This window comes from Malaclemys terrapin, chromosome 2 (assembly GCF_027887155.1).
Source record: "Malaclemys terrapin pileata isolate rMalTer1 chromosome 2, rMalTer1.hap1, whole genome shotgun sequence".
Classification (NCBI taxonomy): Eukaryota; Metazoa; Chordata; order Testudines; family Emydidae; genus Malaclemys; species Malaclemys terrapin.
Window position 1 is genome coordinate 109,255,632 of NC_071506.1, and position 27,242 is coordinate 109,282,873.

At 42.9% G+C, this 27,242-nt stretch overlaps 1 protein-coding gene across 2 annotated transcripts; it reads left to right on the plus strand.

Annotated features, from left to right (window-relative positions):
• Nucleotides 1-1,808: 1,808 nt before the first annotated feature.
• CD83 (CD83 molecule) lies at nt 1,809-16,868 on the plus strand. Of its 2 annotated transcripts, XM_054018755.1 has the most exons (5): nt 1,809-2,009; nt 2,122-2,252; nt 12,361-12,592; nt 12,731-12,834; nt 14,980-16,868. In XM_054018755.1, exons 1-5 carry the CDS (start codon nt 1,967-1,969, stop codon nt 15,151-15,153), a joined length of 684 nt encoding a protein of 227 aa, XP_053874730.1. In that variant the 5' UTR covers nt 1,809-1,966; the 3' UTR covers nt 15,154-16,868. The 2 variants fall into 2 exon arrangements, with proteins under 2 accessions (XP_053874730.1, XP_053874729.1); XM_054018754.1 differs by having other exon boundaries at nt 2,007-2,252.
• Nucleotides 16,869-27,242: the final 10,374 nt, after the last annotated feature.

Genomic DNA, 27,242 nt, shown 5'->3' on the forward strand with positions numbered 1-27,242 from the left:
TATAAGAGAGTGCTCAGGATCGGAAAGTACAGTCAGACTCAAAGTTTCCACAAGGGAAAATCCCTGCAAGGGAAATTTTAGAAGCAGAGTGCTCTCCTATAGTCAAAGCAAATCATTTCACTTTCTTTTTCCATATCTTGCTTGCTTGCTCTCATGTCCCGTGCCGGCTGCCTGTATATTTTGTTGTGAGGATGACAGACAACTGAGTTTACAAATATTTGTGGGGGGGAAATGAGAGAAGGATTTGTCTGAGGCCATAACTATCCTAGGGGGAAAAAAATTGTATTTTGAAATGTGTTAACTAACTTGATATTAAACACAAATTAACACCCTAGTCTAGACAGGACCAAGTCCTGTTTTAAAACATTTTAGCAAATGTGTTTTAAATACTAAGGGAGAAGTCTTGTATAACATCATGTTAGTTAAAATGTGTTAATTAAAACATGTTTTAAAACTCAATGCTTTTTCCTCATGTAGACATGAACTAAGTGGGAAAATGTTTTTTCCAGCAGTAGCAACAAGGAAGGCTCTCATTCCTGATTCCATCTCTTCTCCCTTTAGCAAGGACATTATGATTGTTTACAGAAACATCTCAAAGAACGGGTATAAATAAATTTCCAGATGAAAATTGACTTTTTCTTAACAAAGGATTAGAACACATTCCCCTGTCAAACACTGTTAATAGAAATTATAATTTTAATTAAATAACACCTATTGGTTTTCATCCATGTATCTCCCTGTACAATACAAATGTGGTTAGGCATCATATCCCCATTATTCATTTAAAAATAAAAGCTCTGGTTAGGTAGAGAAAAGCTTGTAATATTTACCAGATGTCTTGCAGAAGCGATAATGCACAGAGCTGAATATATATATCATATTCAACTAAGTAAAAACATTGTAAAATAGCCCTAGCAGGGTTAGCTTCCATAGGGGAAGCGGGCCTGGATTTCTAGAGGTGTTAAACTTGAAAAATCACTAGCTGCTTTTGAAAATCTTGAAAATCTGCTTTTGAAAATCAGCGCATAAAACAATTTTGAAGGTTTTATGGTAAATCCCTTGAGTTCTGAGTGGACAAAAAGAACCTGAACCATTTTCAAAAATGTCAGCATTTATGATTCATAAATGCTTTGTGATTAATCTCAAACTTCCCCAAAAAGTCTGCCCTGAGAAGGGGCTATACAATTTGTAAGGAAATAACTTGGTCAGAAAGTTAGAGGAGTGTCCGAATTGGGCTTCTGACAGAAACCATCTTAGCTTCTCTATGTGGGGAAATTTACAGGGAAAAATTTACCGGTATAATTATCTTGCTGTAGTTGTACTGGTGTAATTCCCCGTGTGAATACCCATTTTCTGTAACAGGAGTGCCATATTCTGGTTTATATTGCTTTCAGCGCGACATAAATTAAACCGGAATATGAGTGTCCACATGGTGAATTTTACCAATACAACTACAGCAACATCATTATACCAGTCTCATTATGCCAGTAAGTTTCCCTATGTAGACATGTCCTTAAAGCCTGAGCTATGGAGTCACCCTGGTATTGTAATCTGAGGGTTTAACTATGGTTTCTGAAAAGGCAGTGAACATGGCTTGTCCTTGACTGCAGTTTCAATTACACCATATTCAGCACTCGTTGCTGACACCTATTGTCATCACTGAGTAATTTTACTGTTCTGTTAAGGAGAGGGGCAGGAAAGGAGACGGCATCAGCAACAACAGTAAGGGGAAGTGGGGCAGCCCTAGCAAGGTTAAGGGGAGGAGCCTTTACACACTCACTCAGGGATTTTCCCTGTGTCTAGGGGACTTCAGACTCAAACTGTTTGGCTGGGACATACCCCTGCTGACGTTCTCTAGAGCTGTTTGCCTAGGGCTGGAAACAGCAGCTGCTTCACCTCTGTTCACACAGCTCCTCCTGCACAGAACAAATCACAACTCCTCAGCAATCCAAGCCAGCAGCAAGCCATGCTTTCGGCATACTACACCCAGCTTGTCATCCTGAGCAATGGTAAACGTGACGCTTTCATTTTTAATTTTACTTCTCATTGATTTTCTTCTACAGACTGGAACATTTAGGCCTCTCTTTTTAAAGATGATTTGTGTGTACCTGTGCCTTGCAGTATGGTGTTTCATTCGTGGGACTTCTGTGGCCATTCCAGAGGTTGCAGTGACGTGTACAGAAGACGTGCTGCTGCCCTGTGAAGCTCCTCGGGACCCACAAGTCACGTATGAGGCAGTGTCCTGGCATAAAGTAAGGAAATTTTTACTGTGATTCATGCAGACTGTGCATTTTGTTTTGCTTTCCCTACCCCCCGGCTTCTAACTTTCCTCATAGGAAATGCTTGGCTGTTTTATGGAGAAGACTCTTTCTGTCAGAGCAGTGGAGGTAGCATAGGCATTGCCTGCCATGACTTGAGTCACATGCCATAGGATATTTACACACTGCTGTACATAGATGCTTGAGTTAGGTGTCCCTTGCCTGCTCTCAGACGTCACCAGCCCGCACTGTGCCAGAGTTCTGAGGATGCCCACGCTGCTGTTCTAGACATTCTGCCCTTCACAAGGCTGCATCTGTAATGTTGCTCCAGCCCTGGTCTAGCCAATGTGCACTCGGTGCAGTTGCACAGATGCCCCCATTTCAGCCCCTCCCCCCAGAAAAAAACAACCCCCCAAACTGAGTGGTGCTGCAAACCCCAGCACCAGCTCGCAACACCACTCGTTCACATTTGGCCCAGCTGCTTCTTCCATGACGGAGGAGTGGCTGGGCCAAACCTGAGGAGTGTGGGGCCACGTGAGTGCAGGGTGGACGATGGGAGTGAGCAGAGTTGGGTGACCAGGACTGGGAGGAGCCACCCTAGCCTGGGATGGGAGCAGAGCAGTGGGTGGGTGTCACTGGTGAATGGCCAGGAAGAGATCCCAGGGGCAATGGGTGAGGGACTGGGGACAAGTTGTTGGTGAGCTATGGGGTGAGTGGGGAGTGTTGGTGAGCTGTGGGGGTGAAGGGCTGGGATATTGGGGGCTGTGGCCAGTGACGCGGAGCAGGAGGTATTTCAGGGTGGTTGTGAGGTTAGTAGGGGCTGGTGGAGGGTTGTTGGGGTATATGTGGGGTGGGAGAGGCATTCCAGGGTCTGGGAGAGATTGGGGCACTTTAAGGAATGCAGGGACCCCCATTGCCCCATTTGCTGTACTCTTTTGTAGGATGAAACGTGATGTTGTGACTTCAGAATGGTGGATTCCAAAAAAGGGGTTGACATTTTTTCTTTAAAATCTAAATTAGCTATTGCTGTTCTTTTAAATATTTTTGTTCTGAAAGAGGGTGGAGTACAGAGTACAGAGCGTGGCGCTGGGAAGATCTGAATTATCCCCCTGTAATCTTGTAAAAAGGAGATATTAGCCTCCCTGCTTCAGTGTTTCCATCTGTAAAATAGGAGGACTACTGCTTACCAACCTACTTTCAGAAGTGCTATGAGGAATGATTAGCTAATGTACCTAAAGCACTTCGAAGTTAAATTGTTACACAAAGTGAGGCAACATTGTCCAGTGGCTTCTCATGCGGCTGTGTGACGTTTCTTTGGGTCCAGTTTCCTTATCACGTAAACAGGGAATACTACCAATTTCTTAGTTCTGTTAAGCACTTGGTGATGATCCTCTCATGAAAAACGTAGTGCTATATAAATTCTGTTATTATGTAAGTGCTATTATTATATTGGGTTCTCTGGTTGTAATACATGTTCTGCCTCTAATTTAGATCCCAACTACATAACAAAGAGATATCTAAGTTAGTCAGAATTGTTCAGAATTTCTCTGCTTGTCCATCAATAAATCTGAAGTCTTTCTACCTTTGTTTTTTTTCCTGAGGGGTTGGGCTGAGTGGAAGTGAGTGCTTAGAAAGGAGGGCCTTCAACTTGCTGGGTTTGGAGAGTTTCAGTGTGGAAATAGGGGCAATCTGCTCCTTTTTTGCCATCTGCTTTTAAAGACTGACTAAGCAAATATTTTACATATAAATATTTACTAATCAATTAATACCCCATGTTTCCATCTCTGTGCACTGGGAAGCCTGTAAAATGGGGGAATTCCAACTATGTGGCATGCTTCCCTTGATTCCCATCCTGGAGAAACATCTCTGCAGGGCTCGGTCTGGTTTAGGTCTGTGGACCTGTAGAAAATAGACAGAGGCAGGCGAAGGGTGGAAGAGAATGGGTGGACAAACTGGCTCCCAAATCTGCACAGGCAAATCAGCAGAAGTGAAAACTGCCTGAGACTCTATTAACTTGTGCTGCTTCCCACGCTGCGGGCAGGAACCCTCCTACATAGGGGTGAGAATCAGGGGGTTAGTTGTGATCAGTGGAGCACCTGGAAGCACAGCTCATGCAGGAACCGTGCTTTCCAGAGCAGGAGCTGGTAGGGCCAGACAGCAGAACAGAGTTGAGAGCCATCATTGTGAGAGAAGAATTCTGAGGAAACACTGTAGGACTGATTCACTGTACCCCTCTGGTGGCACAAAGAAAGAGGATCTGGCCCTCCACACCACTTTAAGGAGAACAAACAAATGACCGAGTGCAGCTAGGCAACCACATGTAGAATTAATCAGTTATTTAAAAAACAGCTACCAAAGGATTGATCAATGAACAACACGTACGGCTCCCAAAGGGCTAATTAAAAAGTAATTCCAACAAACGGTATGAAATTTCAGACTGTAGAGTTCAAACAGCTGTTAGGCTCAATCTTTTGTAAAAGGTCACTTTGAACTGTGCTGTAAATGCGAGCAATTAATCTTTGGCTAAGGCTGCTTTTTAAAAATGACGATGATGATGTGCCTCTGCAGTTTGTGTGGAATTAATGGTTAGATAACACACCTTGCAGGACATTATTGCCTTTTCTTAACAATTATTGGAGCACTTTCAGTTTTTTTTAATATAATCTGCTTTAAAGAAGATATTTTCGAATATCAGGGTTTTCAAGTTTTATCTTAAAAAACCCTTATTAAAAAAGTGGTGTGTGCCAATCTAATAATCATATTCTAGTGCAAAAATCCAAATATAATATGGGAGTACTAAGTACTACAACTATGTCCAATGTGCTAAAGTCTCAATCCTGCATATGAGTACACATATGTTTAACTTGGCATGCATGAATAGGCCATTGAAGTCAATCAAGCTACTCATGTGTAAAGTTAGACATGTGTGTAAGTGTTCATAGGCTCAGGGTCTAAGTCCGTTAGCTCAAGTGCAAGGGTTTTTATTCAAAAATACTTACAGTATTGTGGCCTAGCAGATCAAGCACTAGGTAGAGTGCCACAAGCTCCTTGATGTTATTCCTGGCTCTGTCACAGATTTGCTGGGTGGTGTTGGGTAAGTTACTGAAACTACACTTTTCATAACTGGGACCTGCAGAAGGGTGATCTGATCTTCCTGGGATGCTGAGCCACCCACAAGTACAGACAAGTCCTCCAGAGGTGTGGGAGCTCAGCATCTGTACAATCAGGATACTTTTATTTAAGTGCCTAAAACTTTAGGGAGCGAACGATGGAAATTGTGACTTTGATCTCTCCATGTCTCATCTATAAAACAAAAGTGTGGATAATAAAACTTTATTCACCTACCTCCTAGGGCTCTTGTTTGTATAGAAATGTGAACATGGGAAGCATTTTGTAAGGGCTAAGAGCCATTCTTTTACTTTCAGTTAATTTTAAACAGAACATGAATATATACAAATTAAATTCTAGAGGACATTTGGCTGTTTTATTTGTGCTTTAGCTAGGAAAAACCTGATCTAAAAGGTAAGAGGGGAAAAGCTTTTATTTAGCTGGGGGGGGAAAAATCTTAACGCTCTAGCTCTTTCTTGTAAAATGTAAAAATGAAGCAAAGTGCTTTGGATAAGTATCCAAAATACACATCTGATAACATATTTAAGTTAGTTTTTGTCTGAGGCCTTTACATAAACACAGAGGGTCAGTTTCTAACATTTATACCCAATTAGAGCTGAGCAAAAAATTTCCATCAAAATCTTGGAAAAATGCCTTTTTGACTACAAGAAACGCCTTTATTTTTGCTTGAAAAACCATTTTTTCCCTGAAAAATTCTAAATGAAAAATTTCAAATTTTTTCAAATAATTTAATTGCAGTAGGAAAAACAACACACTTTCTCCTTTACCCAGTATAAAATATTTTTTAAAATCAAGTGAAAGAAAAGATAAGAGAAAAAGGATTTTTTCTTCCCAATAAAAGGAAATCTTTTAAAACACCAAGAAATTTTAAAAAGAATTTTGAGGGGGGGTTAACTTTCACAAAAATTACTTAACTTTTCTAGATGAGTTCAGGACTCAGTTGTGCCATCTGGCACGACACTGGGCTGTTGTTGTTGGGCCTGAGGACAAGGGTACACTCTAGGGAGAGCAGTGGGGCACATGTGCAAAGAGTACCTTACCTTCTCCACATCTGGACAATGTGTGATGGGTGGGCAGAACAATGGCCCCTCCTCATCCCAGCACCCTTTGTGTGCTGCATACCTTCGAGACACAGGGATGGAGAAGTCCCTGTGTTTCACAAGGGTGTGAGGGATAAATCCAATCCTTTCATCTTTCCTCCCCATACACACTATGCACCATCATAAGGCCCAGGGCACAGTGAGTTTGCCTGGGTGTAACTGAGAGCAGAATGCATTGTCACAAGTAACTCTTCTCATGAAGTGAATTTACTGTTGTGCTAGGCAAGGGTAATAAATTCAGAGCCCTAAATAATAGTTCTCTTCACTAAGAGCTAGATTCTGCCACGGGCAGAGTTCTCCAATGGGTTTTTAAGAACTTTGCTAGATTGGGACCAGACTACACATGAGCCAGACTACACTTGGGCCAGAATCTGTGACCAATACTCACATTGAGTAATACTTTGAAATCAGTGGGATTACTCACCATCAGTAAGCTTGGAGGGGAGAGGGGGTAGACTCTGGCTCAAATTAGGCAAAGCATAGTAGCAGTAGAACAATCTTATTTTATATGCTACTCCTCCACTGATAAGCCTAAGCACTGACTGGGAAAACCCATTCCTTCCTCATTCTGTCCTTTGTCTTTGCGTCAAAAGTTCATAAGAAACCCACTTAGTGCCAACTGATCACAATGGTGTTTTTGTGACACCAACATTTATCCATGAGGTAATCTCAGTTCAGTTCCAGCTCATTCTGTAGTGGCCACTTGACATTTGAAACTAAATTCCTCCTCCTAATTTTTTTTATATTAAGATTAATAATTTATTTAACAGCAAAAAAATTCAGGTTTGTTTATTATCCATAGTGAATTTTTAAATGAAACCATTTCCCCGAATGATCCTACACTCAGAAAAACAATACGTTAATAGTAATACACCCACCTTCATTATGACATCAGCCTTGGAGCAATACCATTTTGCATGTAATAAAAAGCTGGTTTTATGATGAAGGGAAATGATATTGTCAATTTAATGTAGCCAGGAGCCAACGTACCATCTTGCTTAAGGAGAGTACTACTAAAGAAAGCCATTTGATGAGACTGGAGGGTGTATTTTAACTGAATAGCCATTTTCTTTCAAACGTATTTGATACAATTAAGTTTAGTTGATTATTTTTGCCAAAGCTCAGGGAGTTGTGGGTAGGCCCTCTTCACTAGGTGAATTTCACTCATGGTTAACGTCAGCTAAGTTAGATGACGTTATAGTTTGTTTTCTAAAGAACAGCTAAAAAAAACATTTTCTATCTGTGATCTAGAGAACAATTCTTGTCCCATACTGCACCTTATTTGGTTCGCTGAAAGAGAGTCTATTACAGAATATTTGCTGAAAGTGAATTTAAAATTTAGAATCACAATTATTCTCCCCTGATTCTAAGAATTAAATTCATCCAGTCAGAGAACAGAAACACATTATGTAACCTATATGTTCAATCAAGACTGACAAATTTTGGATATCAAATATTCACAAACACCACCTTGTAAACAAGATACAGATCAAGAGCTATTTGTACAAATTATTCATCAAATAAATTTGAATAGTGTATACATTTGAGAATATGGCAATCTGTATGGATAGTTCACAGACAGAAAAAATACAACATTTATTTAGTAAATTATTCATTACAAATTACTTACAATAATTTGTAGTTAATAGAGCTGGGTAAGGAATTAATTTTTTGGAGCAAAGTACCCCTTACATTGTGGTTTCTTTTCTTGCCTATTTCCAGAGAAGACAAAAGGCCTCAAATTTTGCTGTCAGTTAAACTGGTATAACTCCATCAAAATAATGGAATTAGTAAGGATTTACATCAGTGTAAGAGAGTAAAAATTTGCCCTACAGAATTATTTTAAAGAGGTAAGAAGTCTTGCAGCTCTTAGGCCCTGTCTACACTGGCTCCCCAGTCATGTTTATGAACAGTGTTTAAGTACAGTTCTTACTGAACAGTGCTTAAACATGGTATAAATGGTGCCAAGATACATGAAAAACCATTTGAAAAAAAAATATGGATCTAGTCTAGAACATCTAAAGATGGTTTTAAAAGAGTTCAAACATAGCAGTAGGTAGAGCCTAAGAAACCCAGTACAGAAATCGGGCCCAATCCAATGTATTGGAGAACCAATGATTTAAAAAGGATTTGCAGAAACAAAACTATAGTCAATCAAGTCTGATGTGCGCCCTGGAGAAAAGACAACCTTTCCTTTTCATGAGCCATTGATTTGTGCCGATTCAAGTTGTAATTGGGTTGATTCAGCAGTTTTTGTCTTCCATACTATTTCCCCACTTGTAAAAAAGGAAAGTGGGCACTAAATTATATTTTGTTAGGACTAGAATTTGGAAAAAATGCACACAGCTTCATGGGTGAATCTCCATGTGTTGATTGCCTCTTACCCCAGCATTTAAAGTAGTGTGTTTTTCCTCATTGCCATCCAGGTGATGAATAACAACAAAGAGGAAATTGCCTGGGTGGTTCTGAAAAGTTGGAAGCCTGTCAGAAATCTTGCCCCCAGGCCAAAGTAAATATGACAGTAAAAATAAACTTAAAATTCTTTTGTTGTTTAATTTTTGAATGGGTTATTTTAAGTAGACAGGCAGAAGAACACTGCTTGCAGGTCCCTGTTTCCCAGCAAAATTCTTGCTTCAGTAATTCTCAGCAGCCAGCATGCTATTGAGTCCATTTTTATGTAAATAAGTTAAACATTATATATTTCTGCGGGTTCCAGCATGATTCATAATGTGCCTTTTCATTCTGAAACCTGCTAAAGGAATTATAAGAAAAAGTGGTATAGGTAAAGCCCAACTCTCTTTCATGATCCTAAGTGCTTATCAAGAACATTCAGCACTATAAAAAGCAACAGAGGGTCCTGTGGCACCTTTGAGACTAACAGAAGTACTGGGAGCATAAGCTTTCGTGGGTAAGAACCTCACTTCTTCAGCACTATGTAGCTCTATCAACAGTGGTAGCTCTACAACATGGGGTTGAACTGAAACACAAATCTAGGCAAAAAACATTTTGAGGCTGATTAAAGAAGAAAGAACAGAATGGTTTGTACGTGTGTGGATTGCAGCCACTTATAGTGTCCCGAATCAACATCCACTGACTGTGTGTAGAATTAATTAAGTACACCCCATGTCATCCACCTTATGCTGTGCAGTTGTGGCATCACCTGGATAAAATTTGGCATGAATTGCATTGGATTATCATGGGAACCTGATCCGTTAAATGTTCTGTCTAGCAAAAGTTTGCTAAGTATCATGGGAGGAAGCAAAATGATGAAATAGCATTTTGGTGACTTTAATTAGGTTTGGGAAAAAGAAGTTAATGGTAACATGTAGATGTATTTAAGCGACAACATGACTGCTGCCTTGACTGAATATTTTGTTGACTTTATTTTTAATGACTATGGGCTATGCAGAGAGACTATTCAAATCCTTAAATTCCTTCAGATGTTTTTTACAATTAAAGAGGATTTTACCATATATATAAAATAAAGACTGCAAAGAGAAATTATTTAGTTAAAGCAGCTGAGGAAAAAAAGAATCGCTGATGAAATCCACTGATGAATGTGATGTCTTTTTATGCAAAAGCTCTAAAACTACCACAAGATGTCCCTGTAGCCTAAAACACATAGCAGGGCTGGTATGCTGTACCCTCAAGTGTGTGTGACACTGTGTATTTACCTGTGTTGAAAAGGAGACCTCACGGAAATAAAGGAAGTACAAAAATAATAATTATAAAGTAGAGATGGGCCAAGACCGGAGTCATTTACGTGAATATTCCATTCTCCCAACATTTAGAGGTTTGGATAAAACAGGACATGGATCCAAATCACTATCAGAGTTTCCATAAATGAGGGAGGAACTGTAGGTGGTGAAGCTACCTGTTTTTTTTTTTTTAAAGTATATTATGTATGTACAGACCATACAGAGGGTATATTTACACTTCTCACTGAACCTAGGTCTGTGAGACCAGGTTTGTAAACTCAATGTTTCCAAACCTGTGCTTGACCATTCACATGGCATTATAAATCTGAGCTTACAGTTGCTGGACCAGGTTTCACATACTGCATTATGCAGCCCTTCTGACACGGGTTTGGCGGCTTGACCTGCATCCATGCTGCAAAATGACGAGGCTTGGATGCAAGTCTCAGCAGGATGTGGACACTGACCCACCCCGCTAGGACATGGGTCCTAGAACCCTGCTGAATGTTTGCTGACCCAAGTCAGTCTGATTTGTGTGTGGACAGAAGGGAGGTTTGGGCTCAAATCTAAGTCAGGGTCTGGGTTTACTGTGTGCAGTGTAGACATACTCAGTGTGCTTTGGTGAATGTAAACTGAAATCATCTTATTCATCTGTCTTTCTAGAGTGATATTTCTACTATTTTGGAGTTTTATAGTCATGCTTTACACCAGACCATCTCAAAGAACTATAGAGCTAAAAGTGAATTCCACCTCACAACACCCCTGTGAAGCAGGGAAACATGATTATCTCCATTTTACAGATGGAAGAAATGAGACATGGAATGGCAAAGTCATTTGCCTAAGGTCATACAGGAAGTTAGTGTCAGGCCAAGACTAGAACTCATGGGCCTTGTTTAGTTCTCATTTGCACCAGCTTTCAGTTAGCATAATTCCATTGACTTCAGTGGCGGTACTCCTAATTTACAACAGCATGAGAAAAGAATAAAGCATCCTATCTCCTGATTCCCAGTCCTGTGCCTTAATCGCAAGACCATCCAACCTTTTCACTCACTATTTGCTGTCAGGGAAATCAGAAATTGTACAACATGACATACAAGAACCTAGATAATTATCTGAAACTTATATGTAAAATTTTAAAAGGAGTGTTCTGATTGGGTAGCCGAGATACTATGAGAGCAGGACCTGTATTTTAGGGCAAAGGGATTGACAGCCAGAGTGGCTTTCTGTATTGCATTATGGGCAATTTTGCATTTCATTAGAGAGCTAGGACTAAATGCACACTTGATGGAAGCATGTCAATTCCATTCATTTCACTGAAGTTGATCCAGTCCCACCAGATCTGTATTTATTCCTGTACTAGAAGTATAGATCCCGATTTCCATATACATCACTCTAGCAGTAATAAAAGGCCTTAAAATGCTTAAGCCCATGTGACAAGGTCAAGGCCCTGCAACCTGTAAAAGGTTAACAGGCCCTCCTTGCTGCATAGCTGCTTGGGTGGAGTGTAACAGGAAGGGGAAGTTGAGTCAAAGGCGAATTAAAGGAGGGGAGTGCCTTCTTCCCTTCCGCTGGTTCAAATGGGGAAGGCCCCTGGGAATTATTGCATGGTGTTTTTCAGTTGATTTGCTCTTTCTTTTGTGGATAATAAGCCCTGCAGAAGGGGACTTAAAAGGACTGAGATTTGGAGCTTTATGCACTGGCCATGTCTCCTTCCTGGTCAGCACCATACCCCTATTAGGGAGCTCTTATAACTCCCTAGCACAAGAAAGGCTGGCTGCAACAGCCCTCTCCTCCTCCTCTATGGACCTCTACTAGGGTCTCTGTTAGCTTTCTAGGGGGTGAATTTATCCTACAGCCTTCTATTATACTGTAGTTCCACTGGATAGATATCCAGATTAGGTAGATTAAGAAACCATGTTGCATGTTTGTGTGTATGCACGCACACACATTCTTAACCACTGGAAATACAGATAAAACTCATGATGGCAGGATCACTTCATTTGCAGGCAGAAAATATAACACCATCATCCTGGAATTTTTTCACTTCAAATATATTGCGCATTTTATTTTTTAAACAAAGTTTGTGTTTGTATAAAATATCATTCCCCTAAAATTGAGGAAAGCCAGCAGACTATGCTCACTGTAGCTTTATCAATAAAATATATTGGTGTTTTCCAGATTGTTGGAAATGGTGAAGAATTGGCAGACATGGTACAGAAGAACCTTGAGAATGGTGTGGAGTATTACTATCCAAAAGAACTTAATGGATCCTTGCAGCTCTCCAGTGATGACACATATTCCTTGAGAATCACAAACACTACTAGCCACAACAGTGGGACATATAGGTGCATCTTGTGCGCACCAGCTGGAAAACACAACCAAAGTGGCACAATCATATTAAAAGTAACAGGTATGGTAGGGTCATTTGCCTTCTTCATGTTTGATATGGCAATTTAGTGATTAAAGACCATTTCAAGATATGCTTTACTTCAAGGTGAACAGAGGTACCAATACATCTTTAAAACACCTCATTTATTTTATATTTCAGGTTGTACTGAACGATTAGATGAAAAATTTAAAAAATACAAAGCGGAACTTTTATTGCTGTCCTGCCTTGGGATTTTTTACTTGCTGCTCATCTTTTTTACCTGTGTAAGTAATGTTTTCTACATGTTTGCTTTTGCCTTCTCAAAATATTTAATTTACCAATAGAAGCTGGTTCCCATATCTAGTTTATGGCCAAATTCTGAATTCCTTGTATGCCCAAAACTTCTATCAAAGTCACTGAGAGATTTGGGTGCACAAAGAATGGATGACGGAGGCCTCAATACATAAAATATTTATTCACTCCATACACCCATTTGACTCACTACATACTGTCCTTCTGGAGCACCAAAGCGCTCATTTCTGCTTCCAGTTACACCAAGTATACATTCAGAGAAAGGCCATTAACTTCAATGGATGTTCTCAGAAAACACAATGTGGCAACTGGAAATAGAATTTGTCCAAGAATGAGGTACAGACCTACAGGATATCTGCTCCATTTATTATGTTCCCCAGTCTGATGGACTGCATATTGTCCAACCTGCACACTGAGAGCCTGATACTTCCTCACTAAAATCCTTGAGATTTTGGCCTCAGTTTCCTTATTTGTAAAATGGGATGATTACTTCAGAGGGATGCTGTGAATTTTAGTATTTGCCATTATATGTCCGTAAAGTATTTTGAGATCACTGGATGTGAAGCAATATAGAAGTAGAAAGAAATATTATATACCAAAGGTAATGAAATCAGTAGTTTGCAATTGACCATGAATTACAGCTCTTTGAAAGCAAAATAGAAAACCCACTTCTTGACTGGGCTGCACACAGCACCACCACATGTAATACCACCCCAGACAAAACAAACAAACAAACCAACCTGAAAAGCACAAGAATACTATGCAGTGTAAACTTTGGTCCTTACTATCGGATGGTTATGGGGATATGGAGAGAGTAGGCATGTTAGAAGCTAGCTAGAGAGGAATGGGATGAAACATTATTTATGATACTAGTGAAACCATTCCCTATGGCAGAAAAACCAGGAAGTCTATAGTTCATCACCTTGAGGTGGCAAGTCCCTCAAATTTTAAGTGCTAATTAGATTTTTCAATACGGGTTCTATTCCCCCCATCCCTTTGGGAACCTTACATGAGAGTTTTGGTGTATTTTACTAAAAACCCCAAACCCTCCACCATTCACTTTTAAAGTTTTCTTGGCTAAATTTTATTGGTATTATTGTCATGTTCGGTGACACAAATCAGAAATGCTATCTGATTGGAGAATTAGCTGCAGCTAAAAGTAGCTTTTCATATATCTTCAGGGAGCAATTAAAAATTCGTGTCTGCCTGTTTTTTAGATTGACAATTTCTGCCAGTAATTTGTGCCATTCAGAATAAAGTTTGACAAGCTAAATCTTGTAGAAATTTGCTAAGATGAAAGTATGAAAGCAAGTATATCACTCATTAAAAAAAGATGCCCCATTTTGTTCAATGTCTCTAATGTGGCTTATGCTGGTTGTAAAGAACCTCTCCTTCCACATATAACAACTGTAAATTTTATTTGCAGTTGAAGTTTTGTGATTTTAAAAAATGAACCTTATGCTGGAGGTGACCATCCTGATGAAAAATTACATGCGACACTCTACTAGTATGGGACCCCAATCTCAGCGACACTAAATCAGCTTTCATCAATGTTTAATATTGCCTTAATCTCAGCAAAGAACTTTACTATTTAATATGTCTGTTAAATTCTTATAAGCCTCATTATTCCTGAGCACTTAACAGCCATTGAACTCAATGGCAATTTTGAGTGTGGATTGATGGCAGGATTGGGACTTTAATAAGATATACACTTCACAATTTGATGAAGATATTTCAGACTTTAACGGGCATACAAGTCAGGTGAAAACAGATTTGTGATCCAACACTAGATTGTCACTTTTCAAAAAGATTACCAAACTGAGGCCCATTTTAACCAAAGCCTGTAAATTTAAAATAAGGTTCTCAGTTTCCTGGTGGTATCTAGGTCTTCTTACTATGTGATACTTCAGATGAATGGGTAAGCAAGACAGTTGAAATTTTTCCTTTTATTGGAGAGCCACAGTCTGGTGAGAAATGAATGGAAAAGGTGTTCCAATTAATTGTGGTTAGCACTGAGCAAACTCTTAACAGTAATTTTAATGCATAATCCTTACTTTAAAAATGTATTTAAAAAAGAACAAATTAACATCAAATGATCCTTTTCTTTGCTTTTTTAGACATGCCTAAAAAAAGAGAACATGCTTCCAGGTTATCATAAACACAGAAGAGAACAGAAACACACACTTATCCTTGTCACTGCACAAGAAAAGAAGATTATACAGTGTTTAGGCAGCAACAGTACTTGCAAAAATGGACTTAATTTGAGTTCTGGCCAAGCTGATGTAGTTTAAGAAACTGTGGGCTCATTAATAAACACGTCATGAAGATGGATGGTTGGGCAACATAGAGAGGAAATAAAAGCTAACATACTGCCTCTTCAGGGTATCCTGATAGCTTGGGTAATCTGTCAAATACCTGCTTGTGCTGGACAAGTCTTCAAAGAGTATCTTCATACAGTACAACAACTGTTGAATTTAAGGTGACTAACAAATACCAGTGCCGCCCTACAGCTTTGTTACAAGCTGTTACTACTATAATGTTGGCATGTGCTCCATTTCAACCCATTATACCCATCTTGTTCTGAGAGAGGCTATTTCTACCATCTGAAAAGTAGGTTACAGAGAGGATTTGATGGTGTTGATTTAGGGGATTAAGTTATCGACTGAACTAATATCTCAGCTCTTTTAACAGTCACGCACAACTGCTGCTGCAGTACAATTTTTCAGAAAGCTAAGCATATAGGCTTCACTCTCCTCTGGACGGTGAGCTCTTGTTTTTGACGGCGTTCACTACCATGATTGAGAAGTATGGCTACATAACATCCTGGAGATTCACCAAATCCAACCAGATTTATTTTTATTTTTATTGGTTAATCTCAGAGTGATTGATGGACAGAGAGATGTAAGAGAGATGGACAACATCCTGGAAATCTTTCCCTACTATGCAGACCCTTCCATTAGTGCAAGGAGTGCAGATAAATAAGAGGCCCGTCAGTGATTTCCCAAGAGCACCTTTACTTCGGGGAACATTTATATATATATACACTGCTACAAATTTATCATGCTTTTTAAACCTACCACATCAGTGAAGAAGCATGTGCTATTCAAAAGACTTATAAACAGATGGATTCTTCTATGGTTTTATAAAACACATGAGACTGATTTTATCTCTGATTTAAATCAGTGGAATTACACTAGGGAAAATTGGGTCTGTGGCTTGTAAAATCAGTCATTTGGGGTGGGGAGGGGGGGTTAAACCTGCCCTTGGAATATACTGAGAAAGCCAAGAGATAGGAGAGGAGATGGAATAACTGAGCAGCTATTTTTGGCTGCTCACGGTGTATACTGAGTATATAAAATGAGGATGTGAGGAAAGCTAAGTTCAGGTATCTCTAGGGAAAGGAGACCAGGACATTCCAGACCTAAGATAATGGAATCTGAGAGTCAGAACTTCCCTCACTAGCTTGCCTGAATGCAAGTTCAGGTAAGAATACAGTTTAGAGGGATTCTAGAAGTTTGTGCTTGAGGTTTGAATCTGTGAAATGAGGAGCATAACAGGGTAGATTTACAATCATTTAACAATACCATTAAAATAATTGTATAAAAATTGGATTAAATAATTATAAACGCTAATTGATGTAGTATAATTTTAAAAAGAGATTGTAATTCTAAATTGTGTAAAGATGACTTTCCTTTGACTGTATTGAAGATGTGATGGGAGGAAAGTACATTGCATCACTCAACAATGCCCCTTTTGGCCAATTAAAGTTCTGCATCAATTGAGTTTCAAGGGAATTCTGTCCAGTTGTTGGCCGGAAGGATGGTGGGGGTGCAGGACTGAATATGTTATTTATTTGGTGCATGCTAGATTACCACCACACATTTGCTTTTATGTAATCAATTTTACATATAAATACATGTACTGTAAATGAAATTAAATTCAGAGGTAACCTACCTACCTGTATTCCTGTGTGCCATTTACTGTAAATAAATTGCTCCATAGAAATTGTGGTTTATTTTACATCTGATACAGTTAACAGATTAAGATGCTTGACCGTGTGTGCGTGCGTGCATGCGTGTGCGCGCGTGTAACTAATTATTTTGTGTATTTCCAAGTGGTTAAAATTATTTATGTACTCCTCAAAGTTCAATTTTAGGTAAATTAAACCTGTTCTGTTGCTAATAGAGAAATGTATCCCCCCTAATTTTATTCCATCAATGCCCACTTTTAAAGACAGGGCACCAGTAAACGTGATGTAAATGTTTAGTAGGTGATAGAGTGGATTGGACATAAATACCTACAGATAAAAGCAACTATTTAAAATTTCACTCTATTACCATTCTAATTAGGTTTAGTTGCATGCACACCATGATATCGAATAACACCAAGCCTCTTTACTGATCCTCCTAATGGCCTCAGGTTCCATACATGTTGAACAACAAAGGTGACAAGAAGAGACCCAAGAAGAGATCCTTGGGGTGGACCAGCAATTGCCCTGCTGGACCCCGAGAAAGAAAGGAAAAGGTACTCCATCTCTCCCTATGAGGGCCAGCATACATGTTGACAAAACTCCACATATCAAAGGCACATGGTAGATCTAAAAGAATCAGTATGGACAACTGAGCATCATCCCTCCTCAAGAATCAATAATAAACTAACCCAGTAGATCAAGCATCTTTGTACTTTCTCTCCTGCTACTCCTGACACTTGGGAGGTGTGCCCCATAAACATCTGCAAAGCTACTTCATACTCCACCTTCAAATCCCTCCTCAAAACTCTCCTTTCCAATAATGCCTACACAAAACTTGACAGCAGTTAGGCCGCTGGTGTGCAGAGACCACTGCCCATCATGTTGACCAACTGTTTCCTTGTTGTCTCTTGTCGTATATTTAGATTGTAAACTCTTTGGGGCAGGGACTGTCTTTGTGTTCTGTGTTTGTACAGTGCCAAGCATGATGGAGTCCTGGTCCATGACTGCCGCTTCTACCCCAAAATGATTTGTAAAAACAACTTAGCCCATTTTCTTCATTTTCTGGAGCAGCTTGTTTGGAATAGAAAAGTTTGGGTCTGAGTCAGTATTTGACGTGAGTCAGATTTCAAACAAGTTCCAGTCTGGTTGATTCTGGAGTTTTGGTTCAGGCCCTGCTAGAGTTTAGAAGACATTATTTTCCAAAAGGACTCTCATATGTTGCAGAGTTTAGAAGAGGCCAGGGGTGAGAAAGCCTTATGCTAAGATATTTGATTGTCTGATTGACCCACAAAGCTAGTAACACATTGGTAACAGTTTGAAACTGAATGAATGTACCTGTGCATCTGAGATGTTCATACATGGACACATGTATCTGAAAGAATACAATAACAATAAAGTAGAAGATCAGTCTAGGAGCCTAAAACTTGCTAAGCTATTAAGACTGAGGGCCAGGCAGAATCACAACCAAAATGTATGACCAAAGATGGTAATAAGACTCAGAAAGGAAAGAGATGTTAAGGTCCGATTTGAAAGTCCCTCTCAAAGTAATCTGCATAGTATTCGGGGTATGAATTTCAGAAGGTTAAAGGACTGATATCACTCTGCTGCAATTTGCATCTGTGGTTTGAGAGGGGCCAATTATTTCAAACCCAATGACTAGATCACTAAATCAAACCGTCGTGTGTGTGTGTGTGTGTGTGTGTGTGTGTGTGTGTGTGTGTAAAAGAGGAATTTAACATTTACAGTCTTGAAGGTAGTGTGTTTGTGCATTGCATAATCTCAAGGCTGTACAGGTTTTGTTGGAATAATTACACTGTTGGGCATATTTTTTCCCCTCCTTGTGCACCAGGCTTCCTGGTATGGATGGTTTTAGTCCTGTGAGGTAACACTGTAGGTAGAGTACTGTATGCATATAGCTACACTGCACTTACTATGCCTTCCACCAGAAGATCTCAACGTGTTTTACAAACATTAATGCATTTAATCTCAACACCCATGTGAAGTAGGGAAATGATATAATCCCCACTCTACTGATTGGAAACTGAAGCACATGGAGATTAAGTAACCATGGGCAAGTTACTTAAAGGAATCTGTGTCAGAACCAGGAAGAGAACCCATATTTCCTGACTCTCCAATGTCTGCCTTAACCACAAGCACATCCTTGTTAATATTTTTTCTGTAAACGGTGGTCTGTATTTTTCCACTGGGTTATCTGAGGGTGAATGAAATGCATCCAAAAAATGGCAGTTTTAATTTTTTTTTCGATTTCACATACAAAGTATATATGTAGGTGGATCTTGTTCATCTCTGATCAAAACTGGTGTACAGGGAAATACTGAACCACACACAGAAATGGCTCCAGCAAGAGATTACAATAGTCATACACTCACTGACACTAAATGAATATGCAAAATGGCAAGTAGAGGGAGCTACAAGAAATAATTTCTGAAATGCTGAGTGCATGAATTATAGCCCTTAGCTAAGCCTGATTTGTGTGACCAGCACTTATGTAGCAGATAACCCAGGCTGACAATGACCCTTGGCAGTATTGCAACATTAATATTTTCAGTAAAGGCTGAACTATTCTTGACCAATTTCTCCTGAGTTATAGCCAAAAGCGTGCTTGTATTCAACATCATGAACCAAATTCAGCCCTGGTGTAACTACGGCTGATACTGGGGAAGAATTTGGGCTGTCTTCCTTCCTTCTATCCCCTATCTTTTACAATATATGAGCACTATGGACAGTGTGAGAAACATCATTCTTTCACTTGTGTACAAATTCTCTTATATCTCCTACAGAAGAGCAGTGGTGCAGTAGAGCCAGGATCTTGTTCCAAGCCCATCACTAGCATTTAGTGACCACCTGCACCAATAAGTCTGTCCTTTGGGGGTTGAAATTGATTTTCCTTACCTCTGGACATGAGGACTACACCTTTACGCTATGTTACAGATGCTATGAGCTGCTACGTATTTCAATATGCATTGAAGTACATTTTTAAAAAGTAAATACAATAAGCTGTGCAAGATCCCTAGTCATTATCAGAGTGTGTCTGCAGGTTTAAAGAGTTACAAACAAATGACCCCGCCCCTGCGCTGGGCTGACGGGCTTCTCCCTGCCTCCAACCCCACCCACTCGCTTGCTCCTCAGCCCACTGACCAAGGGCTCCAGCCTCCGGCTCTGCTGCCCCAGCCCTAGGGAGCCCAGAGCGGCGCAGCCGGTCACCAGTGGCCTGGCCCACGGCTGCCCGGAGCGGAGTCCCTCCCTGGCTCCTGCCTGCCTGCGCTGCTCGGTCTCTGGAGGGGGTGAGGCCAGGTCCAGGCCAGGAGGAGTGAAACTTCCACATGAGTCAGCTGCGGGGAGTGGTGGTGTGTGTGGACTCAGGCCGAGGGAGGGGGCGGGTGGGGGTTTACAGTGACAGTGTGCTCACTGTCTCTCACACTTCCCTAACACACACACACACACTCTCTCACACAGACTGGCTCTCACACCCACATACGCTCTGCCTCTCACACATCACATTCTCCCAGTACAGATTGTCACACACACATAGTCTCACACTCCCCAACACATACTCTGTCACACAGTCCCCTAACACACAATCACACACACACAGGCTCTCTCTTGGTCTCTCTCATACACACACACACACATTCTGTCATGCACACATTTGTATTATTGTTGTTATTACTGCTTGGTACTTCCTGTCAAAATACTCATGGTGAGTCAGGAGTGGCTAGGGGCTGCAGGAGGGCTGTGGGCTTTGGCAAGATGCAGCCCCCGTGTGACAGCGCGAAGCCTGCCTTGAGCCACTGCTGTGGTGTCTGCTGTGTACAAAGCTCAGTATGTGTCAGCAATGGGGAGGTACTGGGGGTCCCCAGGTGGGGGTGAGGGTGGTGGCTGTATCCCCTCGACATATTGGAGTCAGTAGCGCCGGCTGGGGACTGCCTTCAGTGGATCATAGGTGCACCAGTTTAATAATACTGCATAGGTCCCCGTAAATCCTAAGGATGACCCTGAACATGGGGCGAGAGTGAGTCTTTCAGGTAAGCCCCATTTAGTGCTTCAAAGGTTCAGACCAGCTCCTTTGACTCAGCCAGGAAACTTGCTGGAAGCCAGCATCTGCCTGAGCATTAGTGTTAGTTACTTGCTGCAGGACATACCACTCAGCAAGTAGGGAGCTGCATTAGTTTCAGTTTCCCAAGCCAACAGGGCAGCGTCTCTGCCCAGTCTGATGTAGAGCACATGACAGTAGCCTAGTTTCTACGTGACAAATGTATGGATGACAGTCACAAGGTCCACATAGGAGAGAAAAGGTGATACTCTTCTAGCCAGACATAAATGCAGAAATTGCCCTTGTCAATTCTTCTGGTTGCTTCTGCCCACTCCCCTTCACTACTTTAGTCTTCTCTGATTACGACTCAGCCAGTTCACACTCATTTATTCTCTATAATGTCCTCATAATGACATCGTGTTACTCATATTCATTCTACTGCACCACATGAATCTGTATGTCATCAACCTGCTGAATACACTGCTGCTCACTAACTCTCCTGGTGGCTTTAGATGTATATTGAACATAAGAGTGGCATAACTGACTTCATGGTGGAAGACCAATTGCTCAAAACCACCCTTTGAGACTTCCCACCCAAGAATTAATAGAGCCACTCGAGAGCCATCCGCCCTCAGCCAGTAATGAACAAATGTGTCGCGACAAAATCTTGTGGTCAATGGCATCAAAGACAGATGACAGATCTAATGAAATCAACCTGGACACTTAATCCTTGTCCATTGCTAAGAGAAGATAATTAACCAGCTCAATAAATACAGTCTAGTTTAGAGAAAACCTGACTATTCCCTGCCGATTGGACTGACCTCGTAGCCAGATGATTCATACAGCAGTGACAACATCACAGCTACCTCTCCTAGCTTTTCCTGATCTATAGCATTTCTGTTAGTTGCCATATATGTCTTTGAAGTAGGAGTCCATAGACTGAAACACTCGTTTTCATGTTTCTGAAATACTTTTATCACACTAAAAGAACAGGAATACTTGTGGCACCTTAGAGACTAACAAATTTATTTGAGCATAAGCTTTCATGGGCTACAGCCCACTTCTTCGGATGCATAGAATGGAACATATATTGAGGATATATATACACACATACAGAGAGCATGAACAGGTGGGAGTTGTCTTACCAACTCTGAGAGGCCAATTAAGTAAGAGAAAAAAAACTTTTGAAGTGATAATCAAGATAGCCCAGTACAGACAGTTTGATAAGAAGTGTGAGAATACTTACAAGGGGAGATAGATTCAATGTTTGTAATGGCTCAGCCATTCCCAGTCTCTATTCAAGCCTAAATTGATTCTATCATGTACATTGGCCAAACTGGACAGTCTCTATGCAAAAGAATTAATGGACACAAATCTGACATCAGGAATCATAACATTCAAAAACCAGTAGGAGAACACTTTAACCTGTCTGGTCACTCAAAGACCAGACCTGCGGGTGGCAATTTTGCAACAGAAAAGCTTCAAAAACAGACTCCAACGAGAAATTGATATGCAAACTAGATACAATCAATTTAGGCTTGAATAGAGGTTCTTGACCTCTCAGAGTTGGTAAGACAACTCCCACCTTTTCATGCTCTCTGTATGTGTATACATATATCTCCTCAATATATGTTCCATTCTATGCATCCAAAGAAGTGGGCTGTAGCCCACGAAAGCTTATGCTCAAATAAATTTGTTAGTCTCTAAGGTGCCACAAGTACTCCTGTTCTTTTTGCGGATACAGACTAACACAGCTGCTACTCTGAAACCTGTCATTTTATCACGCTGTTTAATAAAGGAAATGTTTTGCATGTATGTAGCTCCTTCCATCCATAGATCTGAAAGCACTTTATACTGAAGTGCCTGGGGACAAAGGTCCAGAGCCTCAAAACTATTTAGGCCACTGATTTCAATGAGAGTTAGGCACCTAACCCCCTTTGAGGATCTGTCCCAAAGTGACTTGCCCAAGGTCACACAGGGTAAGCCCATTGCGCCAGTAAACTCTTGTTTTGTACTGCCATTTTGCACTCAGAGTGAGAAACGTGTCTTTAAGTGGATATTTTTAAAAAATACTTGAAGTGCAACAATGCAAAAAGAGCCACCACACTGTATATAAGTCAATGATTGTTGTCCCACACTGGGGGTACATCTACACTACAGGGGGGAGTCGATTTAAGATACGCAAATTCAGCTACGTGAATAGCGTAGCTGAATTCAACGTATCGCAGCAGACTTACCCCGCTGTGAGGATGGCGGCAAAATCGACTTCTGCGGCTTTCTGTCGGAGGCGCTTACTACCACCTCTGCTGGTGGAGTAAGAGCGCCGATTCGGGGATCGATTGTCGCGTCCCAACGGGACGCGATAAATCGATCCCCGAGAGGTCGATTTCTACCCGCCGATTCAGGCGGGTAGTATAGACCTAGCCTGGGAGAAACTACTTGGCCTTATAGCTCCTACGCTCGGGAACTGGATTGTTGCCTTACAAAACATTCCAATGGCAACGTTATTGTTTATCTACTTTTCTAGGCTTCTACATAGCAGAGGTGTCTGTATGCGTCAGTAGGTATCACTCGCCTCTGGAGTAGAAAGCAATGGGCTTAACTTCCAGGGACTGAGCATGTACACATTGCTGATACTGTAACCTAAGGAACCACTGTGTCTAAGGACGCATTGCTCTGGTACAAGGGCTGTCTCTTTGATATAAAACTAATGTCCTTTTTGCCCTCGTCGATTGGTGGTCCAGGTAGAAGGTAAACATTGAATGGCAACTTTAAAGGAGTTGGGGCACAGTGCTAGTATCCTGGCCAAAGGATTAGAGTTGCACAGATATCTAAGGTGGTATGAGCAATTTCAGAATACAAAAATGTCTGTTCCATTTGTCTGCAACAACCCTTTGGCCTGTTAATGCAACATCACCATCAACGCTACTCTGGTTTGGCACACCTTTGAGTATTTGTCTTGAACACACAGCTCTATGGGCTAGATTCACAAAGGAATGTTGGCATGACAAGACCGAGCATCACCATGCCTAACTTTTAGGCACCTAGAAAATCACTGCGATTCACAAAGCCTGCGTTAGGTACCTAAGCTCCCTATATAATGACTGGGGAGAGATAGGAACCTGAGAATGGGATTCACAAAAGACAGCACGCTAGGCAGTTCCCCATCTAAGCTAGCTAATAGGAGATAGGGTGACCAGATCACCCAAGTCAAATATTGGGACGTGTGTGTGGGGGGAGAGGTGGCGGGGGGGGCAGGGCACAAAAACAACAACAAAAATAATAACAACACCCCCCCTTCCTCCACAAATGCTGGAGGGAGGCCCGGGAGATGCAGGGGAAGCGTGGGGCCGGAGTGAGTGAGAGTCCGGCCTGGCCCCAGTGCAGGCAGGACTCAGACGGGTGGTAGGGAGAGTAGGGGGGCGGCCTGTGGGGCCAGGCGGCGGCTGTTCTCCCCCCCGGGCAGCGGGACTCGGGAGCAGGCGCTGCTGCAGCTCCCACTGCCGCAGTGGGGAGGAAGCGGCCGATGGCCAAGCTCGGCGGCTGCGGCTCTGGTGCCCCCGACCCCCCCGAGCCTGTTGCGGGGACCCAGCAGCGCGCACGCTGCGCCCAGCCCCTGGCCGGTCGTGTCTGAGCTGCTGCCCAGCTGGTGCAATCCTGCGGTGGCCCCGGAGTGGGGGCAACAGCCCCCCCGTCCCGCTCGGGTCCCACTCGGCCATGCGCGGTGTCGTTTGCTGTGCTGTGCCATTCGCTGTGCTGCGCTGTTTGCCATGCGATGAATGGCGTGCAGTGCCGTTTGCCGTCCTACGGGCCGTGCGATGAACGGTGTGCAGTGCCATTCCGTTCGCTGTGCCACGGGCTGTGCGAGGAGCGGCGTGCAGTGCTATTCCCTAAGCTAGAGTCTGTGCAGTGCTACGGGCTGTGACAAATGTATCTGGGGTTGAGGCTCCCAGGAAGGCTGCGCACTGGGTGCTGGGGCAAGTCCCTTTTACTTGAGTCTCCCCAGGGCTGAGCGGGTCTCACTGTCTCTTGTGCAGAGAGATGTGGTCCCATCTCCGGGTCTGTTCTGCGGAGACCAGGACGGTCTGGCTCAGCAGGACGGAGTTAAGAGGTGCCCTTGCTGCCAGAAAGATAAGGCTCAGTGGCATGTCAGCTCATCAAGTGACAGTCCCAAGAGGGTCCCGACCAGAAAACCCGTTACACAGCGTGAGGTGTTTATATTTTTATTATTTCTGACTTTTTCCTTGACTCCAGTGTATATACGGAGGCTCTCAATGAGGACAGTCGATGTATCTTGGCTCTCTGCTACTTGCGGTTTTTGTTGACTTTCTTCAGTCGCTTGGCCAAGAGGTTTGCATCTTCTGCTGCTTCCGCCTCGTCCTTCTGAGTGCGTTGCTTCTTGAGAGCAATAAATCTGAGTCTCTGGCAGCACTCGGGGAATTAGCAATGGTTGGAGCTTAGGAGCCTTGGTCCAGAGTTTCTTGCCTTCCTTTCTCAGGGGTTTGCTCACTGCATATTGACTGATATCATCTGTTCTGGAACGGTAGAACAGCTGGCGGATTCTGCCAGCCCTCTTGGGACCAAGTTGAGGAGGCCCCGTGGGACCTATCGGGTCAGGAATCCCCCACGACTGAATTTTCTCAAACTCCTGTTTCCCCATCTCCTCCACCTCCATCTCCTCCACATCGCTGCTGTCGGGGTGCTCCTGGAGCTGGGGCTTCGCCGGGGCACTGGCCCCTTGACCGCCTACTGCCCCGCATTGACTCCCAGCAGCACCTCCCATTAGCATCGCAGGTGCAATCCAAACGCAGAACCCATCCAGGGGAGGGGGCAGAGCACACAGAGGATTGTGCTGCTCGCACAGGCAGGAGCAGGGAGGCGAAAACCTCCCCCCACTGACACTGTGCCTGGCTCCGCTGCCATGAGGCTGCCCCGCGGGCTGCGTTGCCTCGGCAGGGGGAGAAGCTGACGGCTCCATCTGCCACAGGAGTCCCTGAAGCAGCCCGAGCCTAGAACTACAGAGCCCGGCTCGCACAGGATCGGAGCCCTCGAAGCGCGCTAAAAGCAAGTCCCGCCAGGAGCCCGGCTTCGGCTGAAGCCTGCTGGGCTGTTCTCGCAGCCGCCCGTTCCCTGGCTCACTTGGGTCAACGAGCCCAGCGCAATCGACAACGGAGCCTCCACTTCCCTAGGAGTTGCTCTCAATCAAATCAGCCCCGTTCATTAAGAACAGGCAACGGCGCAGCCTGTATTTATCCATTGCTGAGAACCGCCCCGCCCCTGGGCGGAGCCAAGCAGGGAACTGCGGGAACCTGCCAACATCTGCTCAGAAGCCCCGTAACAAGCCCCGTTGGCCCGTAACGAGCGCTGTAACGTGCCCCAGGCAGTCGTAACGCACGCCCCCAGCGAGCGCCGCGCGCCCCCAGCGAGCGCCCGTTCGCTGCGATTGACCCTGAGGTCTGGTCTATACTACCCGCCTGAATCGGCAGGTAGAAATCGACCTCTCGGGGATCGATTTATCGCGTCCCATCGGGACGCGACAATCGATCCCCGAATCGGCGCTCTAACTCCACCAGCGGAGGTGGTAGTAAGCGCCGCCGACAAAAAGCGGCAGAAGTCGATTTTTCCGCCGTCCTCACAACGGGGTAAGTCGGCTGCAATACGTCGAATTCAGCTACGCTATTCACGTAGCTGAATTTGCGTATCTTAAATCGACTCCCCGCTGTAGTGTAGATGTACCCTGAGTGATACTGCAGTAAACAAGGCTGGTGATACACAAGGAGCAGGAGACTCCAGCTCACAGCTGGGATGTGTGCGATTGTGTAGGGAGCGTAGGGCTGGGGGCAGCAAGGGAGGCTCTCTGGCAGTAAGGCGGTGGGTGGAGTGTGTGTAGGGAATGGGGAAATCAGGAGGCGTTTCCATTAGCAGTAGGTTTAAAGCCCCACCACTCAGGTGACAAACTATCCCTGACCCCTGGCGCACACACCGCCAATGCCACCCCTCCCCATCCCTTATACAAGCTGCTTTCAATGGGACCGGGGGACCAGCCAGGGGCCCCACGGAGAGAGACTTTTCCTTTCATCTGCCAATACTGGAACGCTGTGATCTGCCCCGTCACAATTCTTTACTTGAAAGACCCCAGGGGTTATTCGGAATGGAACTCACCCGATCCCAGACTGGTTCAGAGATGGGACCCACCGGTGGTCACCCGAGGCAAACATCATCTGCTGGAATGAGCTGAACCTGAGGGGGGGAGAGAAGAGATCCTCTAAAGAATCAATAGAATACTGAGCCAGGACTTGGTTCAGGGTTTCAGTTCATTTGACTGTTGTGGAAAAATGACCACGCGTTGTGTTTGG

Bases quoted from the DNA above. Each gene is read 5' to 3' on its own strand.
- CD83 (XM_054018754.1), top strand. From the start codon at position 2,007: ATGGTAAACGTGACGCTTTCATTTTTAATTTTACTTCTCATTGATTTT. The intron at 12,593-12,730 runs GTATGGTAGGGT...TTTATATTTCAG, and splicing joins AATCATATTAAAAGTAACAG to GTTGTACTGAACGATTAGAT. The intron at 12,835-14,979 runs GTAAGTAATGTT...TTGCTTTTTTAG, and splicing joins TGCTCATCTTTTTTACCTGT to ACATGCCTAAAAAAAGAGAA.